This window comes from Fringilla coelebs, assembly GCF_963513975.1.
Source record: "Fringilla coelebs genome assembly, chromosome: 12".
Taxonomy (NCBI): domain Eukaryota; kingdom Metazoa; phylum Chordata; class Aves; order Passeriformes; family Fringillidae; genus Fringilla; species Fringilla coelebs.
Genome location: NC_140038.1, coordinates 3,940,062 through 3,955,857, shown reverse-complemented (window position 1 = coordinate 3,955,857; position 15,796 = coordinate 3,940,062). Strand labels below are relative to the sequence as shown.

Sequence of the window (15,796 nt, the reverse complement as noted above, 5' to 3'; positions counted from 1 at the left end):
CGCCTTTGTTCCAGCCCGGCCCGTGCCAGGCTGCCCGAGCGCGGCTCCTGTCCCCCCTGCTGCCTTTGCGATGTTCCAGCTCAATCTCGGCTGACGAAGAGCGCGGAGGGAGCCCCGGGGAGGGGGCACCGGGCTGGCCCCAGCACCGGGGAGAGCCGGACTGCCTCGGTCCCGCTGGGGTCCGCCCGCTCCCCGCGCCCCTCTCTCTCTCTCTCCAGCGCACCTGCAGGTCCCTCCTGTGCCTCGGCGTCCTCCTGGGCTGTGCCATGTGCTGGTGGCACCGCCGGCGCCCGGGCCGCCCCCTGGGCCGGCAGCGAGTGGAGCTGGGGGCGGCTCTGCCCGCGGCCACGGTGCCGGTGCCCATCCAGCAGCAGGGCGACCAGCCGGGTGCCCGGCCCGAGGAGATTCCCCCGGCACCGCCAGCACCCCACGGCAGAGCGTCCCTGCCCACCCTCCCCTTCCTCCCGCAGCTGGCGGGGCTGTGGCGGCGCCGCGGCACCATCGCCGGCACCGGCAGCGAGCGGAGCCCGCTGGTCCCCGCCGGCCCGGGCTCCCCACCGCGCCCCCGGCTCCACTGCGACCTGCGCTACTCCGTGCCCGAGGCCACCCTCACCGTCACCATCCTCGGCGTGTCGCACCTGCCCCGGGGCCAGCGGGGCTCCCGCGTCAAGGTGTCCCTGGTGCCGCCGTCCCGCCGCCGCTCCGTGCGCCGCAGGAGCCTCCGCCGGGAGCCGCGCCGGTGCCGGTTCGGCCCGTACGGCCCCGAGGAGCTGGGCAGCTGCACCCTGCGCTTTGCTGTCTACGCCAGGTCACGGAGCCTCCAGGATTCCTTCGTGGGCGAGGTGCTGTTCCCCTGCGCCGAGGCTTCCTGGGACCCCCGCGCCCCCTCCAGCTACTCCTGGGAGCTGGCGAGCACCAAAACCAAGCTCGGCAAGGTCAGCGCGGCGGCGGTTTCAGCGCTGATCTGAGAGCCCTGGAACTCCAGGGGCAGAGGCAGAGCCTCCTCCAGGCAGCCCCGCGGTGCGTCCGCGGCAGTGCGAGCCCCGGGCAGCGCCTCCCTCACCGGGGGCTTTGTGCCGCATCCTCAGCGGGTGCTGGGGTGGAAGGGGCAAACAGAGCTGGCAGCAGCCCCGCAGCGCCGGTGAGCATCAAACACACCCGGCTGCCCCTTTCCTGCCCGGCCCGACCCCGCCGGGATGGAACGGCTGGGACTGGAGGGGCTGGAGGGGCTGTAGAAGGCTGGAGGTGGAAGGACGTGGTGAAATCAGAGCTGGGAGGGCTGGGTGAGGCTGGAGGTGGAAGGATTTGGACGTGAAAGGACACGGCAAGGCATGATGAGGTCGGAGCTGGAAGGATGTGACAAGGTCTGAGTTAGAAAGGCTGGATGAGGTCAGAGTTGGAAGGATGTGACAAGGTCGGAGCTGGAAAGGCTGGATGAGGTCAGAGTTGGAAAGGTTGGATGAGGTTGGAGCTGGAAGGGCTGGGTGAGATTGGTGCTGGAAGGACACAATGAACTTGAAGCTGGAAAGGCTGGATGAGGTCGGAGCTGGAGGGGATGGGCGAGGTCAGAAGAGGTTTCACAGTGTCCCCCGCTCTCTCTCCTGTTCCAGCACCTCAGTGTCCCCAGCCTGAGCTGCAGCGTGCTCCCCTCACTCCCCAGGCCCCTGGGGCAGCTCCTGCTGCTGCTGCAGCTCCAGGCCCCGGCCGGGCGCATCAAGGTGCTGCTGCACAAGGCTCGGGCCCTGGGCCGGCTCTCCCGCCTGCCAGGCACCCCAGGTAGGGCTCTGGGCACCCAGAACGGCTTCCCCTCCTTTTGCTTGGCAAATTCTCTTGAACTTCCCTCTCCCAAGCACGAGGGAGGGTTGGAACAAGATGATCTTTGGGGCTTCTTCCGACCCAAACCGCTCTGGGATTCTATCGCTGGATGAAAATGGGTACAGGGAGCGTAATACAGGTCTAGGTATCTCCAGTATGGCCCCAAAGTGCTTGAAATGTATTTATTTATGGCCTAATAATTTTATTAGCTTTCTGTGCTGTTGGCATTGTCACCTCTGGCTCTCCCTGCTCTCTGGGATGCGAGCTGAGGAACTTTGGAGGTCCCTGCTCTCCAGAGGGGAGGGGCAGGTGAAACCTCAGGAGCTCTGCGCTCTCCCCACAGCTCCACAGAGCCCCACGGGGGTCCTGCACCCCTCCAGGCACCACCTGCGAGCCGCCAGCCTCCCTCCCTGGTGTGTGCCCCTCTCTCCAGGGCTCTGTCCCCATTTCCAGGCCACTATGTCATCGTCCACCTCCTCCACGAGGGCCACGTCGTCGACACCAAGGAGACCAAGTCGGTCAGCGGCTCCAGCCCCGTGTGGAACGCGCCCTTCCTCTTCACCCTGCCCGCCGGGGACATCCAGCAGCAGCAGCAGCTGGCCTTGGAGTTCCTTGTCATGCAGGTGAGGTGACCAGGCTCAGGAGGTGACCTGGCTCAGGAGGTGACCTGGCTCAGGAGGTGACCAGGCTCAGCCCTGCCGGAGCCGATTCTACCACTCTTGGGAGGTGTCAGGGCTGGGCTCCTCTCGAGGAAGGCCACCAGCCGTGTGTCCTGCCCTGTGCTGCCCCAGGCTCGGTTCCACGGCCGTGGCTCGGTGCTGGGCCGTGTCCAGCTGGGGCCAGGGGTGCCACACTGGAGGGACATGTGCAGCCGGGCACCGCTGGAGTCAGAGCGCTGGCACCGCATCCAGCCCGGACCCTGAGCCTGGCCCGGGACTCACAGCTGGGCACAGGGGAGGTGCCACCCCCACGCCACTGGGGGCGAGTCCAGTGCCATCTCCAGGGCTGGAGATCACTGGAGGTCGGCACAAACCCATCCCAAAGGGCTCTGGAGGGGACTGAGCCCGTCTGAGGTGGCCCCAGCCTCGGGGAAGAAGAGGAGCTTTGTCTGATCCATCCACTCTGCACCCGGAATCTGGGCTGGGGAGGAGCCCGATGGGACCAGAGCCCAGCTGGCATCCCTGGGGCCACCATGGTGGTGGCATCTCCTCTGTGGAGGAGCCTGGTGGGACCAGAACCCTGCTGGGATCCCTGGGGCCACCACGGTGGTGGCAGCTCCTGCCCCTTCCACCCTGGTTCTACCCCATCTCCTGCCCCTTCCACCCTGGTTCTACCCCATCCCCTGCCCCTGCCACCCCACCCGAGCGGAGCCACGAGGACACGCCAACGCCACCCAGTGATAAAAGGCGTCCGTGGGCATTTTTAATTGATTGCTGGCCCTAATGAGTGCTTGACAAATAAATAAATAAAAATAAATAAATAAATAAATAAATAAATAAATAAATAAATAAATGGGTTGGGAATGATGGTGTGCCTGGAGCTCTCTCTCCTGTCCCTGGGCCACCACAGCAATGACCATGGGAGGGGTCACCATGGGGAGGAAGGCTGTGGCCAGGGTTGTCACTGTGGGGTTCATCACAGCGAAGGTCATCATGGTGAGGATGACCGTGGTGAGGAAGCTGTGCTGAGGGTGTGGATGGCCACGGAGAGGATGACCATGGTGAGGATGACCATAGTGAGTAGTCCCACGGGGAGGAAGCTGTGCAGAGGGTGAGGATGGCCATGGAGAGGATGACCATGGTGAGGAAGCTGTGCAGAGGGTGAGGATGGCCATGGAGAGGATGGCATGGCCATGGTGAGGAAGCTGTGCAGAGGGTGAGGATGGTGGTAGTGATGGACGACCATGGTGAGGATGACCACGGTGAGCAGTCCCACCACGGGGAGGAAGCCGTGCCGAGGCTGAGGATGACCATGGTGAGGATGACCATGGTGAGGATGACCACGGTGAGCAGTCCCACCACGGGGAGGAAGCCGTGCCGAGGGTGAGGATGGTGGCAGTGATGAAGGACAGGCTGACGCGGACCCAGACCGCTCCCGCCGCTCCCCGTCCCGGCTGAACCCCGCGCCGCCCCGCCGGGCGGGCTCAGCCCGGTGCCGCCCCTGCCGTGGCTCCGGGGCGGGCTCGGCCCGGCGGGGCGGGTTTAACCCCGGCCGGGAAGCGGAAGCGGCGGCGCTGCGGGGCCGCAGGGGCCGGGCCGGGCCGGGCCGCACCCGCCGAGCGCGGCCGCAGCGGCGGCGGTGAGGCCGGGGACGCACGGAGGGGACACCGGGGACACACGGGGGGGGGGGGGGGCACACCGGGCGGACACGGGGGGAGGGGAGCGTCGGGCACACACGGAGGGGAGCACCGGGCATATACGGGGAACACACCGGGCATACACGGGGAACACACCGGGGCACACACGGAGGGAGGGGAACACACCGGGCACACACGGGGAACACACCGGGCACACACGGAGGGAGGGGAACACACCGGGCACACACGGGGAACACACCGGGCATACACGGGGAACACACCGGGCACACACGGGGAACACACCGGGCACACACGGAGGAAGGGGAGTACCGGGCGGACACGGAGGGATGGGGACCACACCGGGCGGACACGGGGGGAACACACCGGGCACACACGGAGGGAGGGGAGCACACCGGGCACACACGGAGGGAGTGGAAGCACCGGGGCACACACGGAGGGGGCACACCGGACGGACACGGAGGGAGTGGAACACACCGGGCACACACGGAGGGATGGGGAGCACACCGGGCACACACGGAGAGGGCACACCGGGCATATACGGGGAACACACCGGGCACACCCGGAGGGAGGGGAGCACGCCGGGCACACACGGGGAACACACCGGGCACAGCCGGAGGGAGGGGACGCGAGGGCGGCGGGCGCGGAGCGGGTAACGGCCCCGCATCCGCCGGCCCCGCGGGCAGCCCCGCCGGGCCGGGCCGGGCCGGGCCGGCTGCCGGGGCTCCGGGGCCAGCGGCCTGAGCCCGGCGCGCTGCTGTCGCGCAGATGCATCACTGCAGGAGGCTGCGGTCCCCGGAGCAGGACGGCGAGCCGGGGCACCGCTGGAAGCGGCGGCGGTCGCGGAGCCGGGAGTGCGAGGGCAGGCTGCGGTACCCGCCCCGCAGGGACCTCGCCCGCAGATCGCGCTCCAGGAGGTGAGAGCGCTGCCCCAAAAAACCCGTGCTGAGCTCGGCTCCCGGCGCTGATTGAAACGCCTGAACCCCGCGGGTGGAGGGGAAGGGTTTGCTTGTCTCTCTGTGTGCTTTCCCTGGCGCTTCACCCTTCCCGAAGTTCTTCCCGAAGCCGTGGCTGACCCGGAATCACCTTTCCATGCTGCGCAGGCATTAAAGGCTTTCCTGACAGCCCGCTTCTCCCTGACGGGATTAAAACCAGATTTAAAGCGACCACGCTCCTCCCTGGCCTCAGAAAGGATCCCGGCTGGAGGATCCCGCCGCTAACCCATCCATCCCTCCTGCTTTGCTTCGGGATTTTACCCTTGATCCTCTCTTTGTCCAGCTGGGATGAGGCCTCTGATGAGGGCAGGGTTCTGGAACAGCCACTGGAGCTGCTGTGGCTCCACTGGTTGGACCGGGCAGGTGCAGCCAGGCAGGAGCTGAGCTCATCTTTAAATTCCTGAAATGCTCTCCAGATTAATTTCTCTTCCCCAGCCTGGCTTTTGTTTACTTGAAGGAGGTGGATTGTGAAATAGAGCTGGCACGCTTTTTCCCTTTTTTGTTTCCATCTGATGGGTAATTTGGAACAGATTCGGATGAAAGAAAACATCCTGGTCCCTTCAGAGTCAGCCTCTTTGAGGAGACCTGAGTCCTTCAGGTCATCATTTCTGCTTCCTGAGTCCCCCCAGAGCACACTGAGGAGTGTCTGGGCCGATGCTGGACACAGCTATGGGTTGGTTTGGGTACCAAGAGCCATGGCTGCCCTGGCACAGAGGGGGCAGAGTTTGGGGAGTCCTGGGAGGTTGTTGCTGGAGGAGCAGGAGCTCGGGGACAGATTTTCCTTCTGGCTCCTGCTGCTGATCCGTGGAGCTGCTCTGTGTGTGCACACAGGGCTTGGTGCCCCGGAGCCTCCTGTCCCCCCTGGGGTGACAACCAGGGTTCAGAGCTAATTAACGAGACACCTCCCCAGGGAGGAGGAGCGGGGACAAACACCTCTGTGCAGGGGCACAGGTGGCTCAGGTGACGTGGAATTGTGCAGGGTTGTGGGGTGGAAGGGACCTTAAAGCCCATCCAGGGTGCTCCAAGCCCCGTCCAGCCTGGCCTGGGGGTGCACAGCGAGGCAGGCAGCTGGAGCTCTCTCTCGGGGTGGTTTTCCCCTTAAAACGTGGCAGTGCCTCAGTGTTTTCTCCCCAGAACTCCTCCTTGCTGGTCAGAGTGTGAGGTGCAGAAAGATTTGAGGCTGCTGGCACCGGCAGTGGGAGCAGGAGGATTTCTCAGCCCAGGGGAGCTGTGTCAGGGGCCTTGGGGGGCACGTTAGGAAAAGCTGCTTCTCTCCAGAGAATGAAGTGAACAGGCTGCCCAGAGATGGGGTGGGATTGTGGGGGTCTCCCAGAGTCCCCACGCTGCCATTCCATGATTCACCCTCAGCAGGACTATGGGAATAAGGTTATCCCTGTGGCAGGGAGAAATGATGAGGATGATTTTATTGTAATTAATTCGTTTATTATACCGCATTATTTTATATCATATCACAACATGTTACCTCTGCTAAGTACTTACCTGCTCTTGGCTTGCACAGCATGGTTGTAAGCCGGCAGTCCCAACACGCCCACACCTGGCCCTGACAGGCCGAGGAAACAAAACCCCCTCGCTTTGGGCAAACCGCCTTTATTTTGTATTCCGCTTTTGCACGAGCGCGCCGAATGCGATAAGAGCTGTTTCTCCTTTCTCTGAGGTTCGGAGAGTACCACTCCCAGAACACCCGTGCCTTGCTTTTCCCCCCGCCGACGCGGGGCTGTTGCAGCGCTGCCGGGCTCTAAGCGCTCTCTCTGTGCCGCAGCCACGAGAGGATGCCGTACCAGCGGCGCTGCCGGCGGGACAGCGATGCCTGCAGGCTGGAGGAGCGCAGCCCCTCGCTGGGGCAGGATTACTGCCCGGCACGGCCGCGGCCCTGGCGGCGCTCCCGCGGCCGGGAGCAGCACCGGCCCCGGCGGTACCAGCAGCACTGCCGCCGCCGCAGGAGCCGGTCGTGTAGCAGCGCCTCCTCGGTGAGTAGCATCCACAGCGAGCTCGGGCTTTAACTGTTCTTGCCTCCTTCCAGCTCCCGGCGCTCTGGGTGAGTACCTCGATCCCCGTTTCTGTGTTTGTTGTCCAGTCCCCCCCTTCCCGGTCTGTGTCGTGCTCAGCGGGGAGAGTTCTGTCGTGCTGCGGGGTTTTGCCTGGAGCCTTAATCCGTGTTCCTTAGGGCCAGGGAAGGGATCGGGAGAGCTTCCAGCGGCACTCACGTGGTGCTGACGGGGAGAGCCTCGGCCCGGGGCCAGCCCCGTGGCCAGGGATCCGCTTCTGCCCGCGGCTGTTGCTGCTCCTGGGGGGGTTTGCTGCCGCATTCCTCGGTTTGGCTTCGTGCCTGGATGCCCTTCCAGGTGGGATCGGTCAGCCCGGCTCTCCAGAGCTGTTTTTATGCCCTGTCAGCTGTCAGAGCGGGTCCCGCCTTCCGAGGGGGCGCGGGTGTCCTCTTTCCACCTTCCCGCGTGGATTTCAGCTTCTTGCAGACCTCACTCTGAAATGCAGCGTTCCTTCCTGGGATTCGCTGGGAATGTCTGGAGCTAGGGGGGGTGGAGGGGTTGGTGAGAGGTGTCAGACCCTTCAGCTCCTCCCTCCCGTGAGGAGGAGCGCTCCCCTCCCACCCTGATGTGACCACCGCAGCTGAGGGATGGGCTCTGATCCGGATAATCTGCATGGCTGGGAATTTCTGAGCTCTCCTTTTGACTCCTCTCCAGCCAGCCGTGGGATTTGGGTGTTGGGGGAGCCAGGGCCGTGCTGGGGGTGTGTGTGTGGTGGTGATGCTGTGCAGGTCTGGGCTGGCAGGAGCTCAGCCCTCCGACACCTCACAGCCGTCCCAGCTCTCCCACCTTCTCCTCTGATTTTTTGGGGAATTTTGATGTCGTTATTTTGGACCTGCTGATGAGGGGTGGGGGAGGCACAGAAGAGAAGCCTGCCAGAAGCTCAGGCACAGAAATACCAAGGTTTCCCTGAATTCCTTTGGCTGCAGGGACTGTAACTATTTTGAAAGCAGGCTAGAACGAGGTGAGGAATTAGGACAGCTCGCTTTGTGGACCCCGGGTTGAGGTGAACCTTGGGCTGGTTTTCCAGTAGAAGCTTGCCAGTAGCAGGGTGTGAAGATCACCTCAGACCTTGCCTGAAGCCTTCCCTGGGGATTGATTTGCCTGTCCTGTCCCTAAAGCTCTCCCAGACTCAAAAAGGCCGGCGTGCCCCAGGGTTTAGGCTCGGCGTGGCGCAGAGTTTCCCTTCAGGAGGGAAACTTCCCAGCCAGAACAGGACAGGACACAGCTCTGGGCAGCTGGAGCAGGATGCACAGAGGGGGGAAAAAAGCCTGCTACTAGTGTGGCTTCTACTGGGCAGCCTGTCCAAACCTTGGCAGCCCAGGGGTGGCCAAGGCCTCTGGCAGCATCCTCCGTGGGGAACAGAGGATTCCTCCTGCAGCTTCCCACCCTGGAAGAGAGGGGCGTTTCCCTGCCCCCTCCTCCCCGAGGCTTGTAGCTAACGAGCCCCGAGTTTTCTTTGCCGTACCTGTAGCTGTTGATGACTTTTCTGTTTTGAAGTTAGTTTTGTGTCTTGACGTGTCCCTTGCAATATCCCTATCGTTTATATATATGCCGTGTGCCTTATGAAATGCTGGCATCTGGAAAATCCACCCACCCACCGGCGGCCCCGTCGTCTCTGCGACCTCTGACTGCCCGCTCTGGCCCCGCCCGGGGGGCGGTGAGTGCAGAGAAGCCGGCAGAGCAGTAAGCGCAGCAGGAGCGTGGAAGATGACAAGGAAGGTCACCTGGTGTGCAGGATCGGCGATTGGCTTCAAGAGCGATGTACAGCCACCTTTCGTAAAACTTTACCTCTACTTTTACCCCGGGTTAGCCCAGATCTCTCTGGCCTGTACTGGAGGGGTCTCTAGTGGTTCGTTTACTGAGCGTAACTTGCCTGAGGCAGAGCTTGAGTTGTAAAGAGTCGTAGCGGTGAGAGAGAGACGGTGGTTTTGTTTGCTCGGTGTGAAGTGGCAGGAGCCCAGCTCCGCCCCGGCCCCCCGGGCTCACTCCCGCTCCTGTTTTCTCTCCTAGATGAGATCGTGGGCAGCCTCGGCGAAGGCACTTTTGGCAAGGTGGTGGAGTGCGTGGACCACGCCAGGTGGGCTCCTTCCCCTGCACCCGGCCCTTGGCAGCGCCACCCGGGCTCCACGGGGCTGAGTTTGTCACCTGCCACGTGTCCCTGCCCTCCTCAGAGCCAGGGGAAAGGGCCTGGCTCAGACCTCACCCCCTCCAGAATTTGTAGTCTGGTGTGTTAAGGGAAGTGTTCTATTCCATTCTATTCCATTCTATATTCCGTTCCATTCTATATTCCATTCTATATTCCATTCTATATTCCATTCTATATTCCATTCTATATTCCATTCTATATTCCATTCTTCTCCATTCTATTCCTAATTTAATTTAATTCTATTCTATTTCTAATTCTATTCTATTTCTAATTCTATTCTATTTCTAATTCTAATTCTATTCTATTCTGTTTCTAGTTCTATTCTAATTCTATTCTAATTCTATTCTAATTCTATTCTATTTCTATTCTATTCTATTTCTATTCTATTCTATTCTATTCTATTCTATTCTATTCTATTCTATTCTATTCTATTCTATTCTATTCTAATTCATTCTATTCTATCCTAGTTCCAGTCTATTCTATTTGTAGAATAGAATATTAGAATATTCCAATATACTAATATTCTAATAGTCTATTCTATTTTAGAATATTAGGATATTCTAAGACTGTTCTATGAATGGAATGGAATAGAATTAGAAATGGAATAGAATTAGGAATGGAATAGAATTAGGAATGGAATAGAATTAGGAATGGAATAGAATTAGGAATGGAATGGAATAGAATAGAATAGAATAGAATAGAATAGAATAGAATAGAATAGAATAGAATAGAATAGAATAGAATAGAATAGAATATCCTGAGCTGGAAGGGACCCACACCAATCATCCAAGGGCAGCTCCTGGCCCTGCATGGTCCCCCATCAATCCCACCCTGTGCACACCTGAGAGCGTTGTCCTGGGTCTCTGGCAGCCTCGGGGCTGTGCCCATTCCCTGGGGAAGAGCTTTTCCCTGATCTCCATCTTTCCCCTGACCTTCCCCAGCATGGCTCCCCGTGGGCTGAGCACACAGGTTCTGTCTCTGACCCCGTCCTTCTGTCTGTCCCCTTCCAGAGGCAAGTCCCAGGTGGCACTGAAAATCATCAAGAACGTTGGCAAGTACCGAGAGGCTGCCAGGCTGGAAATCAACGTCCTGAAGAAAATCAAGGAGAAGGACAAGGAGAACAAGTTGTGAGTTGCCAGTGCCACACAGAGCAGCACGGGGCTGAGGATGGGGTGAGGGGGAACCGGCCCCATTGCTCTGCTGCCTTGTCCCAGGGAACTGGGGAGCTGTGCTCCAGAGGCAGCTCTGCTCCCCAGCCACTCCTGGAGTGCCCAGGTGTGCTGTGCCCTTGACAGCTGAAATGGGTGCTAAAAGTGAAGCACAGCACAAAAAGGAGTGTGGAGTTTTAGTTCATGGAAATGTAGCGTTTTCTAAGGGGAAATTGAAACTGGCTGGCTTTTTTCTACACTTCCCACAAATTTCCCCTGAGCAAGTCCACAGCATTCAGTCCTGGGACAAAGGAGGGCATGAATTGATAACCTTGGTGATATATCCTCAGCTAAATCCGTGTTCTGGAGTTGACAGATATATCCAGCTCAGGCTATGCTATTCTATTCTATTCTATTCTATTCTATTCTATTCTATTCTATTCTATTCTATTCTATTCCATTCCATTCCATTCCATTCCATTCCATTCCATTCCATTCCATTCCATTCCATTCCATTCCATTCCATTCCATTCCATTCCATTCCATTCCATTCCATTCCATTCCATTCCATTCCTATTCCTATTCCTATTCCTATTCCTATTCCTATTCTATTCCTATTCCTATTCCTATTCTATCCGTTCCCATTCTATTCCCATTCTATTCCCAGTCCTATTCTATTCCCAGTCCTATTCTATTCCCAGTCCTATTCTATTCCCAGTCCTATTCTATTCTATTCTATTCTATTCTATTCTATTCTATTCTATTCTATTCTATTCCTATTTCTATTCTATTCCTATTTCTATTCTATTCCTATTTCTATTCTATTCCTATTTCTATTCTATTCCTATTTCTATTCTATTCCTATTTCTATTCCTATTCTAATTCCTATTTCCATTTCTATTCCATTCCATTCCATTCCTATTCCATTCCTATTCCATTCTGCCTTACTCAAACCAAGGCAAGCGGAGGAAAAGCATCACCATAATAAGAATCCCACCTCTGCTCTTCCTGTTTCTTCCCCCCCTAACCCTGAACCCTCTACCCCAAAACTTGGTGTTTTAAAGAGAGCAGACTCTGCTCCTGCCCAGGCTCCCTGAGCACTTCAAAATGCCTGAGCTGCCTTGTGCACAAAGTTCTGGCAGAACCATGTGGCTGCTGGCTCTTTTAAGCCCCAGGAGAGGGGAGGGAAGGAGCAGAGCAGCAGAACAGCTGTGCTGAGCATCCCTTAAAGGGGGTTAAGCCCTGCCTCTCTCTCTCCCTGCACAGCCTGTGCGTCCTCATGTCGGACTGGTTCAACTTCCACGGCCACATGTGCATTGCCTTCGAGCTGCTGGGCAAGAACACCTTCGAGTTCCTGAAGGAGAACAACTTCCAGCCCTACCCCCTGCCACAGATCCGGCACATGGCCTACCAGCTGTGCCACGCCCTGAGATGTGAGTGATTGATCCTGCTGGGCTCCCAGCGTGAGGGAAGGGATGGGAATCTCCACCCCCCATGTTCCAGAAGGCTGGATTGTTATTTTATGACATATATCAGATGAAAAGAAAATGAGATGCTAAAACCATACTAAAAGAATAGAAGAAAGGATTTAATCAGAAGGCTAGAAAGGAAAGGAATGGAATGATAATAAAATCTTGTGACTGCTGAGTCCCCACACAGCTGGACCTGTGATTGGTCATCAAGTAGAAACAACTCACATAGACCAATCAAAGATGCATTCCACAGCAGCAGATAATGATTGTTTTTCTTTTCCTCTGAGGCTTCCTTTTCTTCCTCAGCTTCTCAGGAGAAAAATCCTGTCAAAAGGATTTTTCATAAAATATTTCTGTGACAAGTGACCCCAGGGGCTGGGGGGTGCTGCCCTGGCACTGGGCTGGGCAGAGCAGGGCCCCTGCTGCTCTCTGGTGCTTAGAGAGGTGTTTTCCCTCCTCCCTCTGTGCAGTTCTACACGACAACCAGCTGACTCACACCGACCTCAAGCCAGAAAACATCCTGTTTGTCAACTCGGATTTTGACACTCTGTACAACGAGAACAAGGTGGGTTCTGTCCCAGAGAGCACTGGCTGCACAGGAACAGGCTGCCTTGATCCCTCCCTGCAGAAATTGCATCTTCCCTGCTCTCTCCAGGCTGCCTTCAGAGCCTGGGAAGTGGGAACAAGGTGGAAGGCAGAGCTCTTCTTCCTGCTGTGCCTTCCAAAGGCTGCCTGGAGGATTCAGGGATTTTATGTCCAGAGCTTGGAGCTCCACAGCTCCATCCCTGTGAGGAGGTGCAGACAGCACTTCTGGGGCTCCTCAGAGCTCCATCCCTGGGAGGAGCTGCAGACCAGCCCTCCTGGGCTTCTCAGAGCTGTAACCCTGTATGGAGGTGCAGAGCAGCACTTTTTGGGCTCTTCAGAGCTCAGCACTCCATCCCTGTGAGGAGCTGCAGACCAGAGCTCCTGGAGCTCCACAGCTCCATCCCTGTGAGGAGCTGCAGACCAGAGCTCCTGGAGCTCCACAGCTCCATCCCTGTGAGGAGGTGCAGACCAGAGCTCCTGGTGTTCCTCAGAGCTCCATCCCTGTGAGGAGGTGCAGAGCAGAGGTCCTGGAGCTCCACAGCTCCATCCCTGTGAGGAGCTGCGGACCAGCACTTCTGGGGCTCCTCAGAGCTCCATCCCTGTGAGGAGGTGCAGAGCGGAGCTCCACAGCTCCATCCCTGTGAGGAGGTGCAGAGCGGAGCTCCACAGCTCCATCCCTGTGTAGAAGTGCAGACCAGAGCTCCTGGGTCTATTTATATGTTGTAAAGAGCTCCACAGCTCCATCTCTGTGAGGAGCTGCAGACCAGAGCTCCTGGGGCTCCTCAGAGCTCCACAGCTCCATCCCTGTGAGGAGGTGCAGACCAGAGCTCCTGGGGCTCCTCAGAGCTCCACAGTTCCATCCCTGTGAGGAGGTGCAGACCAGAGCTCCTGGAGCTCCACAACTCCATCCCTGTGAAGAGGTGCAGACCAGCACTTCTGGGGCTCCTCAGAGCTCCATCCATGTGAGGAGCTGCGGAGCAGAGCTCCACAGCTCCATCCCTGTGAGAAGCTGCAGACCAGAGCTCCTGGGCTCCTCAGAGCTCCATCCCTGTGAGGAGCTGCAGACCAGCCCTGCTGGGCTCCTCAGAGCTCCATCCCTGTGAGGAGCTGCAGACCAGCCCTGCTGGGCTCCTCGGAGCTCCATCCATGTGAGGAGCTGCAGACCAGCCCTGCTGGGCTCCTCAGAGCTCCATCCCTGTGAGGAGCTGCAGACCAGCCCTGCTGGGCTCCTCAGAGCTCCATCCCTGTGAGGAGCTGCAGACCAGCCCTGCTGGGCTCCTCAGAGCTCCATCCCTGTGAGGAGCTGCAGACCAGCCCTGCTGGGCTCCTCAGAGCTCCATCCATGTGAGGAGCTGCAGACCAGAGCTCCACAGCTCCATCCCTGTGAGGAGGCCCAGCCCACGCTCCTGGAGCTCCTGTGCCAGCCCAGCCCTGTGCTTTCCCTGCAGAGCTGTGAGCAGAAGTCCATCAGGAACACGAGCATCCGCGTGGCCGACTTCGGCAGCGCCACCTTCGACCACGAGCACCACACCACCATCGTGGCCACGCGGCACTACCGGCCCCCTGAAGTGATCCTGGGTGAGAACTGCACCTTCTGGGGATGGACACTCCAGGGAATTCATTTCTAGCTCTGGTGGAACCCCTGTGCTGTGGTTGTTGGAGTTCATTTGGTTTTCTTTGCAGAGCTGGGCTGGGCACAGCCGTGTGATGTCTGGAGCACTGGCTGCATTCTGTTCGAGTATTACCGTGGCTTCACGCTCTTCCAGGTGGGATTCTTGTTCCCCTGAGAATCCTTCGTGTCCAGAGGGGCTCAGAATTAGGTGATGGGGAGGGAAACACACATCAGGCACTAAAAATGAGAAGCTGAGAGTGAAAATGATGCCTGGAAAAAAGGGCTGGTTTGAGGAGTGCCTTGCTGGAAGGAAGCAGAACATGAAAAGTTGGATAGGACCCGGTGGAATCATTCTTTTTGTCCCTGCAGAGGTGACAAACCTTTTGTCATCTGACCCAGCACTGCTCTGCTCCTTTGCAGACCCATGAGAACCGAGAGCACCTCGTCATGATGGAGAAAATCCTGGGGCCGCTCCCGTCTCACATGGTCCACAAAACTCGGTAAGAGCCTGGTCCTGAGCTCAGCCCAGGCACCACCACCTGCACGGGAGGCAGAGCTCCTGCCTGACCCCCACCTTGCCCGTGCAGGAAGCAGAAATACTTCCACAATGGCAGCCTGGTGTGGGATGAGAACACGTCCGACGGCAGATACGTCCAGGAGAACTGCAAGCCCCTGCGGGTGCGTGCTGCTCCCCTCTCTCCCTCCCTCCTTCCCTGGGGCAGGGCGTGGGGCTCAGGGCTGGAATTCCCTTTGGAACTGCTTGGAGGGGAGCCCCAGCTCCCATCCACAGCCATCCTGCTCTGGAGAGGGCAGGGTGGGCATTAGGGAAAGGGGAATGAAGTGTTTGGGGTGGGAAGCAGCCCTGGGGGATGCTGTGTTTGGGATGGGAAGCAGCCATGGGGGATGCTGTGTTTGGGGTGGGATGCTGTATTTAGGGTAGGAAGCAGCCCTGGGGGATGCTGTGTTTGGGATGGAAAGCAGCCCTGGGGGATGCTGTGTTTGGGATGGGATGCTGTATTTGGGATGGAAAGCCGCCCTGGGGGATGCTGTATTTGGGCTGGGAAGCAGCCCTGGGGGATGCTGTATTTAGGGTGGGAAGCAGCCCTGGGGGATGCTGTGTTTGGGATGGGAAGCTGCCCTGGGGGATGCTGTATTTAGGATGGGAAGCCACCCTGCCCAGGCAGGGGCTGAGCCCGTGTCCCTGTCCCTTTCAGACATACATGCTGCACGACTCTCTGGAGCATGCTCAGCTCTTTGACCTGATGAGGAGGATGCTGGAATTCGACCCCTCCCAGAGGATCACGTTCTCCGAGGCCCTCCTGCACCCCTTCTTTGCCGGGCTCTCGGCGGAGGAGCGGATGCTGTGCGGGCGCGGCGCCAGCCGGGACCTGAGCAGATGACGGCCGGGATCCCTCAGGCTGGATCCCACAGGATGGACCTTTCAGGGTGGATTCTGCAGGATGGATCCCTCAGGGTGGATCCCACCGGCCTCTGCAGCCCCATTCCCCTCCCCGAGTCCAGAGGGGCTGGGGCACTGCCACAAGGACGCTGGGAGGAGAGGGGGAAGGAAAGCTCTGTTGGAAAGCACAGATTTGTCTATTTATATGTTGTAAAGTTAAAATAAAGTGTTTCTTATTGTTTGA

At 58.6% G+C, this 15,796-nt stretch overlaps 1 protein-coding gene across 2 annotated transcripts; it reads left to right on the top strand.

The window, feature by feature from the left end:
• The first annotated feature begins 4,035 nt into the window (after positions 1–4,035).
• CLK3 (CDC like kinase 3) lies at positions 4,036–15,796 on the top strand. Of its 2 annotated transcripts, XM_084213710.1 has the most exons (13): positions 4,036–4,113; positions 4,898–5,046; positions 6,905–7,112; positions 8,858–8,951; positions 9,201–9,267; positions 10,347–10,463; positions 11,751–11,917; positions 12,427–12,521; positions 13,990–14,119; positions 14,225–14,307; positions 14,574–14,653; positions 14,741–14,831; positions 15,368–15,796. In XM_084213710.1, exons 2-13 carry the CDS (start codon positions 4,898–4,900, stop codon positions 15,551–15,553), a joined length of 1,467 nt encoding a protein of 488 aa, XP_084069836.1. In that variant the 5' UTR covers positions 4,036–4,113; the 3' UTR covers positions 15,554–15,796. The 2 variants fall into 2 exon arrangements, with proteins under 2 accessions (XP_084069836.1, XP_084069837.1); XM_084213711.1 differs by lacking the exon at positions 4,036–4,113 and having other exon boundaries at positions 4,921–5,046; positions 6,800–7,112.

Excerpts from the sequence above, each read along its gene's own strand:
- CLK3 (XM_084213710.1), top strand. The coding sequence starts at position 4,898 with ATGCATCACTGCAGGAGGCTGCGGTCCCCGGAGCAGGACGGCGAGCCG. Across the intron at positions 7,113-8,857 it reads CGTGTAGCAGCGCCTCCTCG|AGAAGCCGGCAGAGCAGTAA; the intron begins GTGAGTAGCATC and ends CGGTGAGTGCAG. Across the intron at positions 14,832-15,367 it reads AGAACTGCAAGCCCCTGCGG|ACATACATGCTGCACGACTC; the intron begins GTGCGTGCTGCT and ends TGTCCCTTTCAG.